Below are 26075 nucleotides of genomic sequence, written 5' to 3' on the forward strand. Positions count from 1 at the left end.
GACGTTGTACTCCCCAAATTGCAGTTCTGCATCCCTTATATCTGTGTGACACCACGTCTCTGATATCTCAACAATATCTGCCTTTGATGTTTTGAGCAATACCTCAAATTCATCAAATTTATTTACTAAACTCCTAGCATTGGTGTACACACAAGTATACCTGCACCTGTTTCTATCCTTAGCTACCCTAACACAACCCATGTGTTTACTTGTACCGCAATGGCTCCCAGCAGTCTCTGAAATACCATGCATCTTGTTTTTCAGGCTTCTGCTCATTCTAATAGAAGCAGTGCAAGAATCTCTTTCACCTCTGCCAGTGGCTACTGTCAATCTATTGGTCTTTGTCTCCCCCCCCCAAGCTAGCAGTTTTCCGACCCACCTAACACTGCCTCGATAGCATCAGCAAATATTCTTGCACCCTTTCTATTTATGTGTATCCCATCTTCTTTTGGATATACCATAGATGTGGGAGGAAGGATGGTTTTGAGTCCAGGATTACACCAAGGTGCTTAAGCTGGGTGCAGTGCTTGATGGTTTTGGCATTGATCTTGATCGGAGGTAGTGTGGTCAGACTTACGTGTCCTTTCAGGAGGATGCCAGAGGTTTTCTTTGCCAAAACTGTCAGGTTGTGCTGGGTGGCCCACTCCTGGAGGAGCCAGAGTGCCCAGTTAGCAGAAATTTCAAGCTGGGAACTGGCAGGCACTTTTAATGCAAGAGAAGAGATTTTGTGGAATCTGTGCTTGCCTGAGCCTGCCAAAGATGCTTGGCCACCAAAGAGAGTTAAACACCCTGGTGAAGTCAGGGTGTTTGACTCAGGTGAGGATTGAGCAAATGTCATCAGGTTATTTAGTGCGTCTACTGTCGAGCACCCCGGACAAAATCCATACTGGTTGTTGGCTTGTAGATTTGCATTTGTATAATAATAAATAAATTTTCTGTTTATAAACTGGGACGACCAAACGATCAGAGGAGTACATGTCAATTCTGAAGATAATGAGTTTCTTGAAGAGTTTGTTGAAAACAGTTAGGAGGGCAATTGGTCTATAAGATGTTGGCTATTGTGGCAGTTTATTTGGATTCTTGAGAAAGTGGAGATTAGCTGTCTTCCAATCAAGTGAAAAAGGATCCTTTTGCCAGACAGTTGAAAAGGTTGAGGGGTAAGTGTGGATTGTAGTCTACCACCCACCTGACAATTTCAGGCTCAAGAAGGTTAGGACCTGGGCAATTCCTGTCCTTGAGTTTCAATACTGATCAATGAAGTTCCTTCAGGGTGAAGGGCTCTTCAGTTTCCTCTGTGGAAAACACACCAATACAAGCCCAACTCACCTGAGTTGGGCTTGTATTGGTGTGAAGTCAGAGAATGGTGGCTGGAAAATGGTATTGAGTATATTATTAATTGACTGCTCCCAGGTAGTAGTTATTGCGCCTTGTGTTGTGAGAGTGGTTGTCAAAACCTCGCCCCTGGGGAGTTCATTGGTGGTAACTTTATATACCACCCTCCCAAGGATTGGCATTCCCAGTCTAGATCACCAGGTGCTCCCAAGATGTCCTGGGGAAAGTGACATTGTTGACAAGCCCAGAAGTGGCCAGACAGTAACGTCAGTGACCACAGACAACAAGAGCCAGATCAACGTGATGCTCAAAGAAGAGCGCCACATCACAACATGCGAATTGCACAATGCAGTAGGTATATGGACCCCTGCTGTGATAACCATCATAAAGGAACAAAAACTACACAACAAGGCTTGTGCTCAATGGGTCCCAAAAATGCTGACATATGAGCACAAAGCAGCTTGGAATGTCATTTGTACAGAACTTCTCCAGCACTACAACAGTAAAGGAGAGGGTTTTCTTTCATGCATAGTCACAGGTGATGAAACCTGGGTCAATCACTAGGACCCCGAAACAAAGAGACAGTCAACGGAGTGGAACCATCAAAATTCGCCGCAGAAGAGGTTCAAAAAGCAGCCTCCTGTCGGTAAAGTCATGCAACTGTTTTGGGACAAAAAAGGTTGGGTCTTGCTTGTGAAGTTCTTGGAGTGTAGCACCACAAGCAACTCAGATAGACAAGTCGAAGTGATGAAAAAGTTGCAAGCTCACATCTGTAGAGTTCAACTGGATAAAAACCTTAACGAGGTTCTTCTTCTCCATTACAAAGCACAACCCCACACCAGTCTGAAATGATGGGGGCCATAGCAAAACTGGGGTGCACTGTTCTTCCTCACCCTTCTCACAGACTGGATCTTGCTCCTTCTGACTATCACCTCTTCGGCCTGCTTAAGGATGCACTCCTGGCATTTTGCAGAAACCGACCAGCTCAAGCATAGTGTTCGCAAAGCCCTCCAGAGCAAGAGTAATGACTTTTACAGGACTGGAATACAGCATCTGACTCAGAGATGGTGGAAGTGCATAGAAAATGTCAGTAATTTTGTGGAAAAATAATAGTAATTTTATTAATGATTGAGGATTAATTAATGTAAAAGGCATAGTTGTGGACATTAAATTTTCTGAGGAAAAAAACAGGACAGTAATTTTGCATTATTTTTCATTTACCATGCAAAAAAATTTCATAAGGTGAAAGATGCTGCCTTTCTTCTTTGTTCCCCATTACATAGCATGAAACAACTGCTGCTGAAGAAATCAACCTGCAACAAACCCACTTTTCAAACTTACCAGATGCCATACCTCACAAGAAATGGAATGAGAACTCCGACAAAACTCCACTTTATTACAAAGCAAAAACTACTACCACCTTAGATGCTGCAGTTCTCCTCAAGTGGAAGAAAACTAAGAATCAACGATAATTTAAAATGTATCCCTAAAGTAAAGTTAACAAAACCTTCATTCAATTATCTTGTTTTATCCTGATCTGAAAATATACTTTCTAATCAGACTTTCTAATTTCTTGAATTAAAATATAACTATATTTTAATTCAAGATTATCAACTGTGTTGATAATAGGATATAATTATTCATTACAAAATTGTAATGAATTAAATCAACAATTACATAACAATGAATATTGTTCTATAATTGATATAATTTCATTAATTACAACAAATCTCCAAAAACCATCCAAGTTCAAGGACCTCTTGCAAAGTCAAACTACCTATCCCAAGTCCAAGTTCGAGAGAGACATCTATCAAGCTAACAAGATGCTACATTACTTTTCCCAGTTCATAATTGCTATTAGCAAATTACAAGTAAGCAAGGCTCTCTTGTATTCCATAAAAGAGTATTCTTCATAATTGATTATTAAATCTAAATTCATAGTATTCTATTAATAACTTTCATGTTTTAGCAACAAAATTAGGAGTACTCTGACAAGAGATGATATGAAACTGATCCCATAAAAAACTAGATAAAAAATAGAAGACTTAAGTGGAATGAACATAACTCAATGAAAAACACAAGATCAGTGAAAATAATAATGGATTAGACACCAAAAGGCAAGAAGTGGTTAGGCTGGAAACTGAATGGCTGCTATAAGCTTAATGTGGTAAAACGAGAAGCACACATTTTGAGTAGACCAAGTCCGTGTGACTACTAAATATAGTTGTCAATTGTATTCAATGTCAAATGATTAACTGTAAACTCCTATGACTGGATGGTCATGCCGAAGTATAAAGATGTTGTTGTTATTTGGTTTTTAGGAGCATTAGCAACTAAGGCCATATTGTTCTGGGGATATGCGGTGGTCATTCCCTGACCTTTCCGCATCCTCCGTATTTGGTGGTCATAGGCCCGAACCCCGGTCTAATCAAGAAGCGTGTGCTACTTTATACTTCCGGGCGCCTCCACTGCCGCTCCTGCCTCTGGGCAGGAGCGGCAGTGGAGGCGCCCGGAAGTATAAAGAGAACATATTTTCTCCCCTTACCTCTTTTTCTTACATTTCAGAAAATGAAAAGTACTTTATTAAAATAAAGTAAATGGTTTATAACTTTGAAGAAATTCAATCCATTGCAATATTTTTTATTTGTATTAACTATAATAATCACAGTAGCATTGAAACACAAGTACCTTTACCAAAATGAGATTTTGATTAGCCTAATAATCATCACAATGCATAAAATGACAAGAAACAAACAAAATAGTTCACTTCCAAGTTCTGTTCATTCAGTTTTATAGTTATGTATTATATCTTCATATTATTATAAATTTCATAACATCATTAATTACATTAATATTTTAATTACATTAAAAGTAATAATTATATTAACAATATATTAATAATATCAATAATATATTAATTGCATTAATGTATTTTACTTATATTAATAATATATGAATTACATTCATATATTTTAATTATATTAAAATTAATATAATTTTATTATATTACAAATAGCTTTCAAATGGCATAACATATCCAGGAATAGGTATTTCTTTCCCTTTCTAATAGCACATATTTCTGAAGTTATGGGGCCATTGTATTTTATTATAATTTATCATATCATTAAAAGCTTTTCTGAACGTCCAAATTTAATTAAAAGCTTTTTTTTTATCATTAATTAATTTTTTTTGATTTATTTTCCACTATACTGATCTAGTGACACAGAGAAAAATGAATACTACAGTTTTTACCATGGTCACTATGAAATTCTGCCATTCTTGGAACAAAGGGAGTTGGTTTTCTCATGTGTAAGTTTTTTCTTTTTCTTGCAAAAAAAAACATTCCAGATATGCTACATTACTTTGAAGAAAGGATTATTTTACTATATTGTTAATTATCACACTTCTTAAATTCAAAGTAATTTCAGAAACGTGTTACAGGTAGGTCCCAATTTAAGATGGTCCATTTTACGACTTTTCACATTAACAACCATTTAAAAATATTACTTAAAAAAAATTGAAAATAACAAAAAAATCTCACCTCAGTAACACATCATAGCAATGCCTGCGAGTCCGAACACGTACTAGGCATTTCTTTTGTTTTTCATGGTGCATTGTGGGTGGAATGATAGTGACACCAAGAGTTGTTTACGTTCAGTGTGCCATGTTGGTTTCGTTGTGGATTTTCCCTCAATTGTTAATGGGTTACACAGTGTTATTATAGTGCTATTTCTCATAAATAATAATAATAATAATTTTTGTTTAACTATGAGCTAATTAATAATTTTTGTGTAACTAAGCGTGGGGCAGTGCCTGTGCCGGGGGGACCAAAAAAAAGTGTAAAACACTAACAATTAAGGAGAAAATGGATGCGATTCGTCACATGGAGTCTGGCGAGCTTCGGTCGGATGTGTGTAAGGCGTTGAGTTTAGTGCCTTCTACTGTATCAACAATTATGAACAATGTTGATAAAATAAAGGGCACACACACACACACACACACACACACACACACAGGAATAATAAGTGTGTCATCCTCCAGAACAACTTATTCACGAAGTGAGACAACGGAAAAAAAATGGAGAAATTGTTAGTGTTGTGGGTTGACGATATGAACCAAAATAACATTCCTGTTACACAGGCAGTAATTCTGGACAAGGCAAAGTCATTATTTGACAAAATATGTGAGGAGTCTGGTAGCACTGAAACATTTACAGCAAGCAAAGGGTGGTTTCATCGGTTTAAAAACCATTCTAAAATTCACAATGTAAAAGTGTCTGGTGAGGCTGCTAGTGCTGACATTGCAGTGGTGGAAGAGTATCCTTCCGAATTTAAATGCTTAATAGACAAAGGCAACTACCACCCTGATTTAGTTTTTAATGTGGACGAAACGGGGCTTTATTGGAAAAAATTGCCAAGTTGGATGTACATCGCCTGTGAGGAGAGGTCTTCCCCTGGTTTCAAGGTTGAAAAAGATCAATTGACATTACTTCTGGGTGACAATGCATCGGGAACATTTAAACTCAAACCGATGTTGGTGTACCATTCAGAGACTCCTCATGTAGTGAAGGGCATGGTGAAGACACAACTTCCTGTGTTTTGCTGCTCTAACAAAACAGTGTGGGTGACTCATACAAATTTTAGCAAATGGTACACCTCGTACTTTTGTCCAGAGGTCGGTCAGTTTTGTGCAGCAAATGGCTTGCCTCCGAAAGTCATGTTGGTGCTGAACAATGCCCCAGGATACCCAGCCAACCTCCAAGAAATCCACAATGACCATTTGGAAGTTGAGGTTATGTATTTGCCTTCCAACACAACTTCACTTTTGCAACCGATGGACCAGGGTGTAATTGCGACCTTTAAGGTGTATTATTTGTATACGACTTTCAAAGGGATGGTTGAGGCTGTGCAATCTGATATAACTGTGAGGGACTACTGGAAGTCTTATAACATTCTGAGTGCCATTACAAACACTGATTCTGCTTGGGAGGAAGTGTCCCAGTCCTGCATGAATGGAGTCTGGCATAAATTGTGGCCCAAAGCAGTGATTAATTTTGTAAGGATTGAGCCTGTTTCGGAAGTGGCTAAAGATGTTTCTCGCATGGCTAAAGATGTTGGCATTGATGTTGATCCAGATAATGTTGACCAGTTGCTGGAGAGTCATGGTGAACCACTTTCGAGGGAGTAACTGGAGGAACTGACTGTGCAACTTCAACAATATGAGGCTGACACAACCAGATGGAGTGGAAGAGTTGGAGTCGATCAGAACATTAAAACAAAACATATTCAGAGTGCTCTTGCCAAAATTCGTAGTGCATTTGATGAACTTTTGTGATAATCATCCTGATTGGGAACATAGCCCTGGCATCCAAAGAGGTGTCAACATGATGTTGAAGCCCTACTATAACATCTTGGAAGAAAGAAGTAGGAAGTCCCGCCAGACGTCAATACTACAGTTCTTGACAAAGAAGGGAAAGAACCCTCAGAACCCGATGACTCTCAACCAGGAACCTCCCATTAATGTCGCCCCATTACGCCATTGTCATATAAAATATCAGTGAAGTTAATACGTACTCAAGTGATATTCCACGGGACCAAAGTAAGTTAAAATTTTATTTTGTTAATTGTTTTATCTATAAGTATAAATAAAACATGTGCATTAAATGTTAAAATATTTAATTATTTATAAAGAACAGAAATACTAGTACATACTTGGGAAAATTATCATTCGATTACATTATAATCTGGTCTTGTTTTATGACTTTTTATTTTACGACCCTGTTTTGCTGGAACCTAATGCTGCCTTAAAACGGGTCCTACCTGTATATCACATTATAAAAAAAAAAGGCTTTTTTTTTTTTCCCTTTTTCTTTAAACTCTTCCTGTCTGAGATGCTTCATTATAATGCAATTGTTTTGAAAAGCTTTTGTTCACAAGTTAATGGTACACATTTCGGGTTATTTACATACTTCCTATATACTACTAGGAAAAAATCATAACATCAATGCATAAGGTAATAACGCAATATTAATTAATTTGTGTATTTATAAAAATTTTATCAATTCCTAGCAGTTTAAACAAATAACTGGAAATTAATATAGTATAACTGAAATCTTACTTCATCTGCAGGTTCTAATCCACTAAACTGTGTAAAAATTTGCTCTAGTGGCTTACGACAAACATTAGCTAGAACATTCAATCGACCCCTTAAAATGAAAACAAAAATATATAAAAACATTTAAACAAATACTTAAAACAAAAATATAATAAAGAACACAAGCAAGAGCACTAGTGATTGACAAGGTAAATTGGCCTAAGTAAATAACTTTTAAGTTTCATCAAATTTATTCCAAATTATACTACTAATTCTTACCGATGTGGCATTCCCATTACAATACTTTCAATGCCGAGTTCACTTGATCTATCTATAATTGACTTCATAGCAGGAATCAAAACTTCACAGCCTTCTAATCCGAATCTTTTTTCTGAAGACCACTTCTTTGCTAAAAATTCTTCAAATCTAAAAGGTATATAAAATACAGTAATACCAAAAATCGTTCAATCTAAAAAAACATTGTCAAAAGGCATATTTAGAAGTAATTCCTATTTTTTAACCAATAAACTATGTACTTTTCTACTTTTATTTCTAAGAAATTTTGATTTCACTAAATTTGAATGTCTTGCTGAATTTGTCGGAGTGGAAATATCTGGAAAACAGAACTTGAACATTCACAGTGTATCTCATATTTTCAATCCCCCCTTTTATGAAACCCCCCAAAACAAGAGCTATAGTACTTAGTACCATGCATGGGCTGAAGGTTGATAAAATGAAAGAAGATATTTGCTGACATCAGACTTAAACCTCTGTCGATTGTAATTCTCAGGAAAAACGTATGAAGGAAGGTTGTTCCAGAAAATGGAAGTTCAATGAATAAATAAGTAAGAAGAAAAATTGGTTCTGTGAGTTCAAAGTTGGACAGAAAAAGGCCATTGACTAGTTGCAGCATGTGATCAGACTGCTTTGGAAGAGTGAGAGAGAATTATTTAAGCCATTTCAGAAGAATTGTGCCCATGGAAGTATCTAGAGAAAAGGCATGCAGAAGAAACAATGTCTATGAGACTGAGTGGAGAGACTCTGTTAGAGATGAGTCATTAATTAACCAAACTGCCGTTTTTTTGGATGGAATCTAAAAGCCTGAGAGAGGTTTTGGGGGCACTGCCCCAGATGTAGGAACAATATACCATGGTAGGGCAGATTTGTAATTTGTACAGATTGATCAGCTGTTTGAAAGAAAAGTAACAGAGAGAGAGAGAGAGAAAGAGAAAACCCAGTTTTCTAGATGCAGAGGAAGCAATATTTGTAATATGCTTATGCCAAGAGAGAGAGATTAGCAGTCAGGGTAATAGAGAGATATATGATCTAGCGTAGAAATCGGAGTGTCATCGAAGATTATCATAGGAGCAGAAGAATCCTTTTGGCAAGATATAAGAAAGAACTGAGTTTTAGAAGGATTTAAATCAACTAAGTTATCTTTTCCCAATGGAAAATTACCTGGAGATCAGTATTTACGGAATTGGTAGTGGATATTCGAGAAGTTGAAGCTGTTTGCGCAGGGCAAGGTTTCTCGAACTGGAGGGTGGAATGCAATGCGCTATCATCAGCGAAACTATGGATAGGATTTCCAGTCAATGGAAGGTCGCTAAAATACAGGAGGAAGAGTAAGAGAAAGAACTGAACCTTGAGGAATATCAGCAATAGTGAAGAAGCTAGAAGACAGAGAGCCATCGACCATCATCCGCAGGAGTGGTCAGAGAGAAAATTTTTGCTCTCTTGCCAAAGCTAATGGCTGAAATTTTTTCCATCTCTACTTCCACCTCTGTTAAAACCTGGTAGTTCTATTGCCACCTCAGCTAAACAATAAGCCAACCTGCTAGCATCATAATTTTCTTCTATTAATCAATTATATTGTATTAATTTTCCACCTCCTACCATTTCCAGTACACTCCATTCAATGTCCCCTTTAGTGTTCCATCAAAAGAACGTCAGAAGAATTTTGAATGGTCTTGATGCTATTTCTCCACTTGTTCTCAAAACCTGTGCTCCTAAGTTACTCCTGTTCTGTGTCGCCTTTTATTCTCTTTCATATTCTAAAGGTGTTTTTCCTTCTCCTTGGAAATTTGCTCACATCCAGCTAGTTCCTAAACAAGATGACAAATCCCACCCATTCAATTATCACCCATTGCACTTACTTCTACTCTTTTTAAAATAATGGGGAAATCCATTATCTATTAATTTCTAAACTGTCCGGAAACCTTCCATCAGATCAATGATTGCCAATATGAATTCCACTGTCAATAAAATGGCGATATACTGGCTTATGTTAACCATCTATGGATAAATTCAGTGCGAAAGCTTGGTGAAAATCAGGCAGTTGCTCTTGAGACTTTAAAGACTTTTGATCGTGGTTGGCCTAAAGGTCTTCTAAATAAGATTATGCTTGCAAAATTTTTTTGTATTTGGGTATCCAGTTTTCTCTCTCCAAGTGCTCACTGTAGGTGATGGTAGACTTCAGAGGATCAAAGCAGTATACTAGTGAAATCTGTGGTATAAGAGAGAGCCAATCAAATATTCCTGAATTCAGTAGAATAACAACAACTATATTTGCTTAGGGAAAGCAGACATATCTGATCCAACACTAGTTTTGAGACTTTGGCCACAAGATTCTGTACAGCAAAACCCAAGTTCTAATCACCAACACACAGAGAGAAGAAATTTCAATAACAAAAATAACAATTGTATATGAGGAACAAGCTCAAGATCAGTCAACTACTTGTATATCTTTCAACAGGAAAGAGGCATATACACTGAATGCATATGCCTCTTTACAACTCCTACTGAAGATGCATAAACATCACTATTAATATCATGCAATATAAAGCAGTTAGGCAGATGTAAAATTTCTGTATAAAATTCAGTGTAAAATTGGTCAAGACAAAAAAAAAAAAAAAAACTAACTTTATGAACATGGCATGGCAGTCAACAGGTATGAGTCACAAGCCAGTACAGGTACCTTAGAAATGGGATTTCACCCGATTTTCTATCAGGTGTATTTTTTTCATTTTTATGAAACCCCCAAACATGAGAGGTATTAGAACCTGTAGTACTTAGATCGTGCTTGGGTTGGAGGTTGAGAAGATGAAAGAAGATATTTGTTGATATTAGCCTTGAACTTCTGTAGACTGTAATTTTCAGGAAATACATGTGAAGGAAGGTTGTTCCAGAAAACGGCAGTTGAATGAATACACGAGGAAGACGAAAAGTTGGTTCTGTGAGCTTGAAGTTGGGCAGTAAATGGATGTTGGCTGGTGGTGGCATGTGTTCAGACTGTTTTGAAAGATATAGCAGGAATTATAGAAATCAATTCAGAAGAACAGTGGCCATGGAAGTATCTGTAGAAAAGACATGCAGCAGAAACAGTACGTCTGTGAGACAGAGAGTGGAGAAACTCTGTTAGAGAGGAGTCATTAATTAACCTAACTGACCTCTTCTGAATGGAATCTAGAAGCCTGAGAGGGGTTTCGGGGCACCGCCCCAGATGTGAGAACAATATTCCATGGTAGGGCGAATTAGCGATTTGTACAGAGTGAAAAGCTGTTTGGAAGAAAAGTAACACCGAGAGCGAAAGAGAAAACTAAGTTTTTCAGATGTAGAGGAAGCAATATTTGTAATGTGCTTGTGCCAAGAGAGATTAGAATTCAGGGTAATCCCCAAAAGAGATATATCATTTTGCTTAGAAATCGCAGTGTCACCAAAGTTAAGCATAGGAGCAGAAGAATCCTTTTTGTGAGATATAAGACAAGATTGAATTTTAGAAGGATTGCAATCAACTAAGTTGTCTTTGCCACACTGGAGAATTACCTGGAGATTGGCATTTAAGGAATTGGTAGCAGATTTTCGAGAAGTTGAAGCTGATTGAGCAGGACAGGTTAGTTAGTTGTTGGCGCATCGGCTTCTGTGGCCATAATGCATCTCCCAAGGTTTTTTGCATTACTTTGATCCAAGCCCGAGGCGGGATTCGAACCCGTGACCTTTGGGTTGCTAGGCAGGCACTTTACCCACCCGGCCAGCAAGCAGGACAAGGTTTCTCAAAATGGAAAGTAGAATGCAATGTGCTATCATCGGCAAATCTATGGATAGGATTTCCAGTCAATGGAAGAAGGCCATTAATATACAAGAGGAAAAGAGTGGGGGAAAGAACTGAACCTTGGGGGACACCGGCATTAGTGGACAAGTTAGAAGACAGAGAGACATCTACCATCAGTGGGCGATCAGAGAGAGAGAGAACTGGATAACCAATTACAAAAACATAGTTGGCAAACCATAAGATGGAAGCTTGTTTAGAAGACTTTTAGGCCAAACACGATCGAAAGCCTTTGAGATATCAAGAGCAACTGTTTGGGTTTCACCAAACTTTTCCATTGAATTTGTCCATAAATGGGTAACATAAACCAGAATATCACCAGTGGATCGACACTGAAGGAATCCACACTGGCGATCGTTGATCAGACGTAAGGTTTCTAGATAGTTTAAGAGTTTGCAGTTAATTGATTTCTCCATTACTTTAGAAAGAGTAGAAGTAATTGCAATGGGACGATAATTGGATGGGAGGGACTTGCCACCCTTTTTAGGAACTGGCTGGATATGGGCAAATTTCCAAGCAGAAGGAAAAACACCATTGGAATAAGAAAGTGAAAAAAGGCAGCAAAGAACAGGAGTAAGTTCATTAGCACAGGTTTTGAGAACAAGTGGACAAATACCATCAGGACCTGGAGCTTTCTCAGCATCGAGATTCAAAAATTCGTTCTCACATCCTTTTGACAGAAGAACACAGGAGGCAATGAATGGAGCGTGTAGGGAATGATGGGAGGTGTTTTACCAAGATCATTAATACATGAGTTGGAAGAGAAATGGGAACCTAGTAGGTCAGCTTTATCCTTGTCTGAAGTGACAAGAGAACCATCTGTTTTTGAGAGAGGTGGGCAAAAGTTGCGGCCAATAGCTTTGGAAAGGGACCAGAATGCTTGGCTACCGTTAGGGCAAGAAGCAAGTTTTCTACTCTTAGCCTGTACAATATCTAGTTTGGACTGATTAATGACTGCTTTGTTGTAGGCAGAAAATGAAACTGAAGATTTGGAAACAAGCCAATTACGATATGCAACATTCTTCTCTTGAAGAGCCTTAGCACATTAGGCGCCTCCGTAGCCAGGTGGAAAGGACAGCAGTGCGTAGCACATGCTTCTTGATTAGACCGGGGTTCGAGCCCGTCACCACCAAATACGGAGGATGCGGAAAGGTCAGGGAATGACCACCGCATATCCCGGAGCAATATGGCCTTAGTTGCTAATGCTCCTAAAAAAAAACCAAATAAACAAAATAAACAAACCTTAGCACATTTATTGAAAAACCAAGGTTTAGATAAAGGACGAGATTTTACAGTGGAGTGTGGAATAAAGGATTCCATTCCTACAAGAATAATTTCACTGACACGATTTGAGCAAACGTTCACATCGGAAGCTTTGAAAAAGTGATCCGACCAAGGAAAAGAAGAAAAGAAATCTCGCAGGTAATCCCATTTTGCATTCTTGTAATGCCAAGCAACACGAGGTTGGGAATAGCCATGAGATAAAGGTTCCATTGGAGAAGAGACAATCACCAAGTTGTGATCTGAAGTGCCTAAAGGACCTCTCACTTCGACCGTGTACTTAAAAGGGTTGTTTGTGAGAAAAAGATCAAGCGTGTTGGCTATATGATTAGGATTGTCCGGTATTCTTGTAGGTAAATGAACAATCTGTGCAAGGTCATTAGAAATTGCAAAAACCTCAACATCTCGACCAGCTGGGTCAGTGTGACTAGAAAACGGAAGCCAGCTGGAGTTGTGAACATTAAAATCACCAAGGAAAATTACCTCACTGTTAGGAAAGTTGGACTGGACAAAGTCAAGTTGCAAAGAGAGGAAGTTGAAGAGCTCCAAGTGATTAGTGGAGTTGGGAGAACGGTAGACACAACAGATGAATTTAACAGAGTGAGGTAGAGAGATTTTAAGCCAGAGAAGATCTGGCTTAAAAGAGAGGAGATTCCAAATTACCAATTCTCTGACAGGGAATATTGGAACGGACATATGCACAAGTACCACCTTTGAGGCAAAAGGAATCATACGGTGAATAATTTCAGCAACTGAGATGAGCAGTAGTTGAATTAAGTGATCACTGAGATTCTGTCAGAAAAAGTACATGGGGTTTGTCAGACTGCAAGTGGAAATGGACATTGTTGAGATTAGAATTGAGACCACGTACATTTGTGAAATGAACTAGGAAGTGTTTGGGAAGTTTAGATTTTTTCGCAGATAAGCTTACTCTATTTGTTTGACAATTCATGGTGTATTCAATAGTAAGAAGGGGGGGGGCATGCTGTATGAAGTAATGTAAGTTTTGGATATGGCATACACATGGTAAGAATATACCCAGATCCTTGACAATGCCTCCCACATACACACTACTCTTACTCCCTCCAGTCACTATCTGGCAGAGTAGAGGTAGCAAGATTACACACTAGCTGATCCGGAAACCTCCTAAAGAGGTACCAATAGGTTCAGTCCGGTGTACTAACTAGCAGCCGACCTGCGAACACCGTTTTAGAGCTGTACCTTAGAAATGTAAGGAGGATTGGACCTCGCCATGATGTTCATCATAACCTCAAAAGTTATCAGTCATACTGCATGATAGAAGAGATGGGGAAGAGTTGACCGGAACTTAGCTCTGGAGACTAAACATGGGTTCCACCACTTCAAGCCTCCAATATGCAAAGTGGTGATATTGCACCGGTTGATGAGAGTCATCTACCACCTAGTATTGCCTGGTAACATAGAGGAGTAGTATTTCTTCATGTGGTGTGGGTGCTACACCTCGACCACTGCTTACGTTGGTTCACACCTGTGAGATTAGAACATTGAGGTACAAATTTATAGAAAGTTTTACAAAATTCTAATTAATTAATTAAAGTTGTAGAAGTTACTGATGGGGTTACACAATAATTCTTTTATGGATAATCTGATAACATTTGACATTATTCCAATATCATGAGTAATTAATTAGAATTCATAGTTTAGCTGGATAACTTAGAGCTGGATAATTCTAAGTAATCAATTATCTAATTAATTAATTATAGTATTTGTAAAAATGCTCTAATTATTGTAAATTATATACTGTATATTTTAGAGTATATATTATACAATATTGCAATTAAGACTCATAACAATGTTGGACATTATCAAATTAATCATAAAACATTCTGTAACCCTAAGTTGAAACCAAACAACTGTAATTTTCCTTCAACTGTTTACATATGTAAAGAAGTATTTGCTGCTTTTCTTTGCATTCTTTGCCAGACTTCTCGTAATGCCTCAGCTTGCCTTATGTCTGTGAATTTGATTGCAGACAAGTTTATGTATAAAATAAGCATCTGTATCACCTGATAATTTATATCATCCTATGCATTTTTCTTCAATGCCACAAGGCTCATCCATTTAGGACTATGCCTTGAACTATATCTCTCAGTTGGTATAAAAAGCCTAGAAACTTCTACAATAACATCCTTCTATGCTGTCCATTTAGAATTTGCTTTTGATAACTTCATCAGTTGATTTTCCTGTGTAATATATTGAGACCAGTGTCAGAACGATAACAATTACTATACACATGGCAACAGCTTCCAATGGTGTTTGCAATAGTATGTGCCTCGGGGGGAACTCCACGAGTACGGATACCCCTCCATGGGGGCCGTTAATGTAAGGCTATCTTGTCTGAAGATATAATTTTTGATTGAAACGGAAATTTTTGATGTTAAATTCATTCTTTTAAACACATGGCAATAGGATTGTAATGGAAAATTAATTCACAGATATCATCAATACTGCGGTGAAACCTCTGCAATTCCATTGCATGATATGTTCCATTATTTGTAAGCAGAAAATGAGTCAGCCTAATTTTTTTGTGATCGAGTTGTTTATATTGGTCGAGCATTGATTTTTCTCCTCTGGAAAAAGTAGGGCATCCTGAGTCATTGCTTTATTCCATTTTATCGTCTGCATACATTTCAAGCTAGTATGAAGCAGAGCTGTAATGCTCAATACATTCTATGTTGATATCAATATTTGTAAAATAATACAAATAAAACATGTTGAACATATGGCACAAACAGCTTAACAGATTCTTTAAAGATACCGAATTTAAAATTGTGGGCAGGCCAATACGGAAATTATGCACTATAATGAACAATCGCTCAGTCCTTTAGTCGTTCACAACACAAATTAATGACCTGGTATACAACATTTCTTGCAGTGATTGCGACTTGTCTTACCAAGGTTCGACGTGTTTTCCTTTGAATATTCGTGTTAATCAACATGCGGCCTCAGTTCGTGCTTTTCATTCAGCAGCGTCAGAATTAGTCTTTCAAGTCATTAACGAAAAACATACTTTTTTATTTAACGAAGCCAAAATACTTAGTGTCCAACGTAATTATGCGCGACTATTAATTGTAGAAACCGTAGAAATTAAATTACACGAAAATTTGGTTAATGTTCGTCAGTTATATCTGATCTCCAATTCGTGGGCTTTTACACGCATGCGCAAAGGCTAATAATCCCTATTTAAGTTTCATTCTCACCCCTATTCGGTAATTTTCATTCCTGTGATCACGACATACAGTCGAAAAGCGTTGTCAGCTTAAGGAAGGAAAATCGTTTTGTAATTTTTTCGTTAAATTCTTTTAATTAATTTTCTTATTTTTAATTGCGTTAAATTGATTTTTAATTATTTTTTAATTATTGGTTACTCTAATATAAGCTTTTTGATTTTTTTTGTTTTAATTTCTGAAGAGTATCATACAGAAGTGTTCTACATACTATATTGAGGTAAACTTCTTTTATTATTTTACAAATACATTTCAAGCAAATTTTGGTTGGTTATATCATCTATGGGTTATGCTGACACCGGCTACAGCTGGTCTGGCCAGTGTGGGATAATACATAGTGAACCTCCATCTTTAGTGTGCTCTTCCCCAACATAATATAACCCCAGGGGCTCACATCTGGTGAGTATGGGCTTGGCACACCCAGAGTCCTGAGCTGGATATCATCATTCTTCTCTCTCTCTCTCTCTCTCTCTCTCTCTCAGTGTAACTCAAATTTTTTTTTGCCTTGTGCAGCATAAGCCTCAGGCTTCCTTGCACCATATGGCTAATAATAATAATAGGACACTCTGGCCCTAAGCTTTATTCCCAACTTACCCATACTCCCTTTCTCACTTTTTTTGCCTGGTGGGCCCTGCCACCACAAATCTTTTACTTTCCTGTCAGCCCTCCCCAAAGGAGTGTCCCTCTATTCCTTTAACTTCCTACTTCTTGGTGGACAGCCTTCCTATCATCCACCCTAACCATCTTGCTCTGCTCCCTCTCTCTTCACTGCCACCCCCATTTCACATCTTCCCTTCTAGAGTGATTTTTTACCTCTCTCCTGAGGCTCCCCTCCCTGGCTAGATCAGGTGCAGTCTAGGGTTTGTCCCACCGGAGTCTTTCTCCTACTGTACCTGGCAGCCTTCCCAAGGTGGTGAACAAAAATGTGGGGTCCCACTAAAGGCTCTGGCAGCTAAATGCCAGAGGAACAACAGACCAACATAAACAACACTACACTATGCAAACTAACACAAACACTTACACTATCTCTGGCATTTACAGAGTTTGTAAATGCCAGAGATCACACAGCATACCTCGTGGGTTTGTAGGTGGAACCCCCGGTGCCACTAGACAAGAAACACTACATTGCACCACATTACACAGACTCTCCTATAATCTACACTTTTCTGGTCTTTATAGAGCCTGAATTGCATCACAAAAAATTATCATGGAGTTAAGGGGGAACCCCAGGCTGCAAGACCTGTAACACTATATTCTTTCTGTACACATGGTACAACCATATTCAAATTTTGCATCCCTTATGCCTCTGAGTGAAGTGTAAGGGATGCAGAATACCCATAGTGAAGTCTGCATCTCTTGTGCGCCACATCTCTGATATCCCCACAATGTCAGATTTGATGACTTAATCAGTACTTCTTATTCATCAAATTTATTTAATATGCTGCTACCATTAGCATACATGCACATGTTCTTACTTTTAGTTACCCTAACATAGCCCTCTGTTTCATGATGACCCACCATCCACCAGCAGGGCTTTAATTTTTGGGGAAACAAACACCCAGATTACGAGATGATCATGAGTGACATACTGGAGAACTTCAGAAAACTAGGCTATAATATGAGTGCTAAGGTACACTTCTTGCACATTCATCAACTATTTCCCAAAAAATTAAGGTAGTTTAAGAGAACAGCAGGGGGAAAAGATTCCACTAGAATATAAAAGAAATGGAAAAAGGGTACCAAAGGACTATTTCCTCTTAATCCAACTACTCTTGGATAAAGAGGAAAAGCCAATATTTGATCAATAAAGAGGTTGCTATTTTATCTATCAACAGGAAAAGCCACTGAAACTAGCTACCTGAATGCACAAGTTTAACCCAGTCCAGTGTATAAGAAATCCAGTTTGAGGTTATCTATGCTTAATAGGAGGACATAGCCTTTATATACATGTGTCTTTACATATTTTAATGGTGTTTTCATATAAAAATAACTTATTTGTAAAATAAAATAAACCAGAAGCACCTACACCAATATGTTTTTTTTTTTTTTTTTTATTTGAAAAAAAAATTCTGATGTGATAAAGCAAATTAAGTAATTTTCAAATTTCATTAAAAATGTAATTCGGATTTCTTTTCAGCAATAAAATATCTGAAAACTTTTCTTAAAATTAAGACATGTTATCATTGGCACTAACAGGGTGTGTGTGTGTGTGTGTGTGTGTGTGTGTGTGTGTGTGTGTGTGTGTGTGTGTGTGTGTGTACTGGTTCAGGGTGGTTCCCAGGCAAATGCCCATCTCCACCTAAATCATTTAAAACAGAAAATCTGTAAAGTGGACCTGATAAATAAAAAGGTAGCTAAGAAATAAGAAGACAAAACATATTTTTGAAAAGAGAAGTAAAAAAAAAAAAATTTAAGTTAAGTGAAGTTCATAATCTAAGCTAAGTTAAGTGTATAAACAAGAAATTTTGAATAGGAAAGAATAAAAGTAAATATAAGAGAGATGTTTGTGAGTGTAGTATGTTGTTTATGTCAGGTCACTTTGCCATCAGAAAGCAGCTGAACTCTTCAACTGCAATCTGATGCCCATCCCTGACACGTGGAGCCGGACCTGGTTCTATCTTTAAAAGCTGAAGCGCCAAAGCGCAATTAAACACTCAACAGAGAGAGTGCTAGACTGTTGAGTGCCAGTTGTCCAGCCTTGGGCCACCCAAACCCAAGAACTGAACAACAGTTCTTGGGTTTGGGTAGTCCATGCCCAGAATACTGAGCTGCTACTTAAACACAAACACCATATAATTAAAACTATTTAGATATCACCCCCTCCCATGAATACTGTGTATCACGCCAAAGGACGAACCCATACATATCAAGCTCATACCAATGTAAATCTTGTGGGTCTGCCTGGGCAACAGTAGTTCCCTGAAGCTAGTCAGACATTCTTATAGGTATGGCAGGCTTGGGTTTCCTGCCTAGGAGTCTAAAATGTTGATGGAAATTACATTCAGGTTCCTTTATAGGTCAAAGTGTACTGAATTCCAATTCTGCAGCAACCACCTCTACTAGCATTTTCCCAATGGTAGGATTGTAGGTAACCTTGTGTATACTCCCACTCCATGTGCAAATCCTGAAACAATGCACCTAATATACTGAAGCTACCCAGGTGTGAACCAATACGTGAGGTGTTTGCATACGCAAAGCACAGAGAAATACTGAACTTCTGTCCCCACGATTCTTATTCGAGGCTTGAAATCACTGTTTAGTTTCCAGAGGAAAGCTCAGCAATCCTAATCTCTTCAATAATGCAGCATGAGTCAATACCTTTTGAGGTATCATGGCAAGGTCCAGTCAGGGATGCCCCGAGGTATATTGGCACCCCGGGCGGGGAGGCATTCCAGTGCCCCCTTCCAGAAAGGGGACATTGGAATGCCTAAACAACAAAAAATTTAAGGTGTTTTGATCGAGATAATAATTTTATTTTTGCTAGAGGAAAGTTAAAAAGACAACCAGAATATTTATAATGTTTTAATTGTCATATTAATATCAACAATAAAAATTTTACAAAAGAATTAATTTTTTATAAGGACATTTATCAAAATACTAGCAGCGGGTTGCAGTTACGCTTGCCTTTAATTTATATAATAATAATAATTTCTATAATTAATTTCAGCCACTCATGTGAAAGAAATGGGATGCACACAGGATTGTAGCCCATCACGTATATTTAAACCAAATTTAAAATCAGTATCCCATCTGGAAGTGGAAGGATTTGGAGACAGACTGACACTTGGCAATACAATACTTAATAGTAGATGCTTACAGAATAAATATAGATTTTACATTACATTACAAGTTACATCAAAGCTATCTAAAAATACAAAACAAAAATGTAGGAATAATTTTTTGTTATTAACACCAAACGACATATTTTTATTGAGTGCCAAACGAAATTCCTTTAATGCATTCCTTTCCTTGATTTTATATCAGAAAATTTATTAATGACATCGGTAAAATCCAAATTTGCAGCCAAATCATTTTCAATTGATAGCATTGCTAATGAATTTAATCTCGCCTGCGACACTGATGATCGCAAATGTTTTAACTAGCTTTAATTTGCTAAAACTCCTTTCCCCACTTGCTACAGTTAGTGGAACTGGCAGCATAACTCTCAATGCTACCCATAAATTTGGCAACGTATTTTGTAATTTACTGTTATTTATAAATTTCAAAATACTTAAGTCTTTATAAGGTACCTTATCAGTGTCTCAATTTCCTGACACAAATCTTCACCATTTACACCACACTCACTTTTTTTCACTTAGTTTAATTTCAAGTGCATTACACCTTTTTAATAGATTGTCATGGTTTACATTTGTTGCTGTTGTACAAAAATCCCCCAGTATCATTATACTTTTATTTTCATGAATCGTTCTGATAGTGACATGATTGCATGATCTACAATCACATTAAAAACATGATTTTGAAAATATTTTTCTTTTTTTCATTTGTAGAAATTTCCTTTCAGAATTCGCTGCTAGAAAAATCACCCCCCCCACCCAAAAAAATCTGGATATCTTTCACTCGAGGAATACTCCTAGTTTTATTGCCTATTCTTTTGCCGATTTCAATGCTGTCATATAACCTGAGTCCCAATATTCCTTTAAAAATTCTGTACAGTTTTCTAATAGCATAACTGTATGCTCAGCTCCAATTCCGAGCTCTGCATCAATTTGCTTATCAAATTAACTTTAAATAAAATTTCATTCCAAATACAGTGTTACTAAAAAATTAAACTCTTAGACTTTTCCCACTAGAGATTCTGCTTCAGAAACAACTACTGGTTCAATAGAAAGCACTTCTGCTGTCTCAATTAAGGCATCTCTCACTCCTAAAACTTCATTTTTTACAGCCTTAACACAGTTAATTTTACATTCCCACCTGGTATCACATAGTGGTTTAGGAGTTAACTGCTTAATATATTTTTTCAGTAATTTCCATCTAACAACTGAAGCTGAAAACAACACAAATTCTTTGAATAACCCCAAAAAACCTTTTCGAAAATACTGAACATGGGACACTGTCCCCAATTACTAAATTTAGCAAGTAGCATCTGCATGGCATGAAAAATGCACGCTTATACTCCTTTATCTTTTCCTTTCATGTTGGCACCATTATCGCACCCCTGACCTCTGCAATTAGTTAAAATCATTTGAAAATCTTCCAAAATTTGTGTTATAGATTCATCAATTCCCTTTCCAAATGATTGGTTGGTAAGCAAGAAAATTTTCTTTAATTTTAACATCATCGATATCAACAAATCTTATTGTCATGGAAAGCTGTTCAATAAGACTAACATCGGGAGTACAATCTACAATTATACTAAAATATTTTCCTTGACTAGCTTTTAAGTATATTTTTAAGAGTAAAATCTCCAAGCATATCAATCAATTCATTTTTGACTGTTTTACCGAAGTAATGAACATGGATTTGAGCAAATATTATTCGACATAGATGTTGGCTCATAAACAAATCATATTTGCCTAGCAGTTCAACAAGGCCTAGAAAATTACCGTTATGCAGCATAAATAAACAATCTGAAGAGCCATAAAAAAGCTAAATTGTTTTGGGCAAAATATAAGGTTATACTTATTAACCTTTCTAGCACACCTCTCCAATGACTTCTTTCATCTTTCATAGCTATTTGCATATCTTCATCTATAGTTTTATTTTTGTTAAGCAGCAACTCAGTTTCAAGCCACATTTTATAGATTTCAAGTGATGGGGGAGTTTTTGTGCAATTTTAAGTATTCGTTCAGATATTTCCAATCGCTCATTCCATCTTTGCTAAACTGCTTCTATCAAACCATCAAAAAGTGTCCAGCACAAGCAAAACACTGCATTTATGCTCTCAGAATAAACAAACCATCTTCTTAAATATTTTTCACCATTGATAATTTTCTTATAGCACATTGAAACAGAGAAGTTGCAATTAATAGAATATCTCAGGAAATTAAAATCATGTCTCACAGCATATGGGCCAAGCATTATAATATGGTCGGATTCAGAAGGTAATAATTTGTAAGGCCAAAGGCTTATGTCGTCATATCACTTGGAAATGTCTATTTCAAGACTGCCTCCTTTATTAAAGTTAAAATCCAAATCGCACATTCCATTTTTGATATTTACAACATGTACATTTTTATCACTGTCACAACTTATTTCCTTATTAAATTCAACCTCAAAAATATCTTGAACATTTTTATCCCCATGATCGATGGATTGTGCATGCATTATTTGCATTTCATTCTCGATGTTTTCTTCATTTTCAGCGAGCACAATGGAAGAGGATTCAACATTAGCATTAGTAGAGGCATATGATGCAAGAAAGGAAGCTTATTCAGCATCAGCCCAAAAAAAAAAAAAACACACACACACACACCACTCCCATTTCACCCCTCCGTTCGTTCGAAATACCTGTCCAGTTGAGCTTTAAATTTGTTTAGGCTATCAACTTCAACAACAAGTGATGGAAGTCGGTTCCACCAACCAACCACCCGCTGGCCAAAGGCAAATTTCCGCACATCTATCCGACATCCGTCCTTCCTCAATTTGAATTTATGCCCTCTGAGGTGATTATTCTGAGCAAGATGAAGAATCCCATTGGCATTGAGCATGCTCAAACCATTCAAAGCCTTATACACCTCTATCAGGCTTTGAATGGTTTGAGCCTCGCCGGTGCCTAGTCTCCAGACTCTGTAATTTGCAAAACTTAAGCCTTTCTTCGTAAGAGCACCCCTTTGTTCCATTCCCTAATCTTGTTGCCCTTCTCTGTACCCGTTCCAGCAGCTCTACATCCTTCTTGAAATGAGGCCTCCAGACCTGTATACAGTACTCAAGATGTGGCCTAACCATTGCCTTATACAAGGGAATAATCACCTCCTTATCCCTGCTAGAAAAGTTCCTGTATATCATTGACAAGACACCATGAGCTACTCTTGCAGCTCGTCTGCACTGCTCAGAGAACTTCATATCTGCCTGCACAATTACCCCCAGGTCCTTTTCATTCTCCAGCACTGTCAGTGTAGTACCGCAGAGTTGATACGTTGCTCTGGGGTTACTGTTTCCCATATGTAGTACTTTACATTTGTCAATGTTAAACTTCATTTGCCACCTCTCAGCCCATCTGTTCAACCTTTCCAGATCCTGTTGCAGCAGCAGCATAGCGTCAGTAGTGTCCTTAACAACCCTGCCAACCTTTGTATCATCTGCAAACTTGGACATTAAACTTGATATCCCATCATCAATATCATTCATAAACACCGAAAACAACAACGGACCTAACACTGAACCCTGAGGAACTCCACTAATAACATTAGTCCACGTTGAGCAGTGTCCATTGATTACCACTCTCTGTCTTCTGCCACTCAACCATCCCCTTATCCATAGCAGCAATTTGCCTCCAATGCCACACTGCTCCAATTTGTGCAGCAGTCTTCCATGTGCAACAGTATCAAAAGCCTTTCTAAGATCCAAATATATAATATCAAAGTTATTCCCTGCATCCAGTTCTTTTGTGACTACATCATAGTATCCAATCAAATTGGTCAGGCAAGACCTGCCCTTAACAAAACCATGCTGCGTCTGAGCTATAACTGAATTCTTGTCTAGATGATCCTGCAGTGCTTCTTTAACCAGTGCCTCCATTAATTTACCTGGAACAGAAGTTAAACTAACAGGTCTATAATTACTTGTGTCAGCCTTTGATTCTCCTTTGTGAATTGGGGTTACATTTGCACATCTCCAGTCTATGGGTACCTCCCCTGAGTTCAAAGAAGCTCTCATAATTATGGCTAGGGGTTTGCATACTTCCTTTGCTGCCTCCTTTAATATAACTGGATAGATCCCATCCACCCCAGGTGCCTTTTTTATGTTTATCCTCAACAATCTCTCCTCCACTTTCTTCTCAGTTATTAAAAAATCATCCAGCTCACTGCCAATGTTTACTTTACCTACATCATTCTCCTTCCTGAATAACTCCTCATGCGTGAATGTAGATGCAAAATACTCGTTTAGATTGTTAGCCACCTGAGCAGGATCCTCAACTGTTGAACCATCAATATCCAGTGGACCAATCTGATTCATCCCTTTCCTTCTGGAGTTTAAATATGTAAAGAACTCTTTTCTGTTTTTCTTTGCATCCTTTGCCAAGGATTTTTCGTAGTCTGCCTTTGCCTGCCTAATCTCCTTTGTGACTTGGTTACAGACCAACTTATATCTATCATAGGCTTCCATGTCACCCATTAATTTGTATGTATCCCATGCATTTTTCTTCTTTGCCACCTGTCTCATTAGTTCATCTGACAACCATTTAGGCCTAAACCTTGAACAATATTTCTTAGTTGGTATGTAAAGCCTGGTAGCCTCCAAGATTAGTTCCTTGAATGCTTCCCATTTTGAGTTTGCTGTTGGTAACATCATCAGTTGGTCCCACTGTATAGAATTTAAATACTGTCTCAGACCATCATAGTCGCCTTTACGAAAACAAAAACCCTTCCCTTTACCTCTGATGATAGTTACCTCCTTGAGTAAATCCCACTTCAACACACTGTGATCACTGCCACCTAGTGGTTCATTTATCTGCAGATTCAACATGGGTACTTTTCAGGTATTTCAAGAGTTTTGGATACTTTTGATATTCTGATATTTTTTGCTTTTCTTCTTTTTCAATTTTGGGCTTAAGATAATTTTTTTGGTAACCATTGAAAAGTTATTCAATGAGGGGAAGGCCAGAAGTTTATCAAACTCTAACAGGGAGCTAAGTGATTTTGTAATAACTGAGAGCAAAGTGGAGGAGAAATTGTTGAAATTAAACATAAGGAAGGCACATCACAGAGAACCTCAAACAAAAGGTTTGAGGTTCTCTGCGATATTTATTTCGCCAGGGCCCAGAGAAGATTGTTGTCAGCTATCGGAAATTGATTGATGAAAACAGAAAGTCAACACTGTTCAAATATTTCCTCGTCATTTCTTCTTTGTGTATTTTATGTCAGAGGTTCTCACGGTTCAATACAGTTTGTATCGAAAAACAAAATTCAGATTAGACATTGTTTTAATGTGGTATTGTTAGTTTTAGATAGTCTGTACACGTTTAGCAAGCATTGTTATGTAAGACTCGTGAATGTGATGTTGCTCGTGAAGGGATGCGAGAGAGAGAGCGAGCCTTAAAAGGTATACAGTTGCAATTAAACTGAACCACTAAATTTTCAGAACATAAAACTACAGAGTATTAGTAAAGTACTCTATAAATTTATAATCTTAATCTTAGTAATTAATTGATAATTACAGGTGGTGGACAAAATAATGGAAACACCTGATATGAAAATAGTACTTTTTTGGAATAACTGTATGAAGTACTTATGAACATGCAGTTTTATTTATATATATATATATATATATATATATATATATATATATATTGTAAGTTTGTATTAATATATTGAATCAAATATGCATAAATGGATGTGAAAGTTACACAAGGTGCCAGTAACTAGAAGAGTGAGGAAAGTAGAAAAAGAAGTGAGTGTAGTAGATTTGTGAAAGGTGAAAGAATGTTAATATTCTAAAGGTTATGATGAATTAAGAAAATTAGGGGCTGAATTACCAAGCCAATAGAAAGTTTGAAAACTGTAAAGTAAAATTAGTACATCAAAATACTAATAAAATAAAATGCACTTAAAATGATAGTGTTATAGCTGTCATCAGATATGGGGGTGGAAACATTTAGAAAATGGTTGAATATAGGTAAGGCAAATATGCTTGATCCGATGTCAGCTGAAATAAATAAATATTGATACATGATCAGGTATTTCATCAGGGGGACTACACCTGACCATGTACGAGCAACTGTTTCTATACTTGTCCATAGTAGTAGAAGAAAAGTGAAAGGTCAAAAAACAACTAAAATTAAATTAGCACATTCTAATACAGTATGGACAAAG

At 37.3% G+C, this 26075-nt stretch overlaps 1 protein-coding gene across 2 annotated transcripts in view; it reads right to left on the reverse strand.

Moving 5' to 3' along the window:
• LOC150088199 (2-oxoglutarate dehydrogenase complex component E1-like) overlaps window positions 1-26075 on the reverse strand; it is a 497346-nt gene that overhangs the window by 298203 nt on the left and 173068 nt on the right. For both annotated transcript variants that reach the window (XM_090370615.1, XM_090370616.1), the window contains exons 6-7: window positions 7705-7851; window positions 7450-7537 (exon numbers count right to left, since the gene is read on the reverse strand). In XM_090370615.1, the coding sequence (XP_090226741.1) occupies window positions 7450-7537; window positions 7705-7851 (235 nt within the window). The remainder of the gene's footprint in view (window positions 1-7449; window positions 7538-7704; window positions 7852-26075) is intronic.

Source organism: Mastigoproctus giganteus, chromosome 3 (genome assembly GCF_048544385.1).
Source record: "Mastigoproctus giganteus isolate SK-2022 chromosome 3, ASM4854438v1, whole genome shotgun sequence".
NCBI lineage: Eukaryota > Metazoa > Arthropoda > Arachnida > Uropygi > Thelyphonidae > Mastigoproctus > Mastigoproctus giganteus.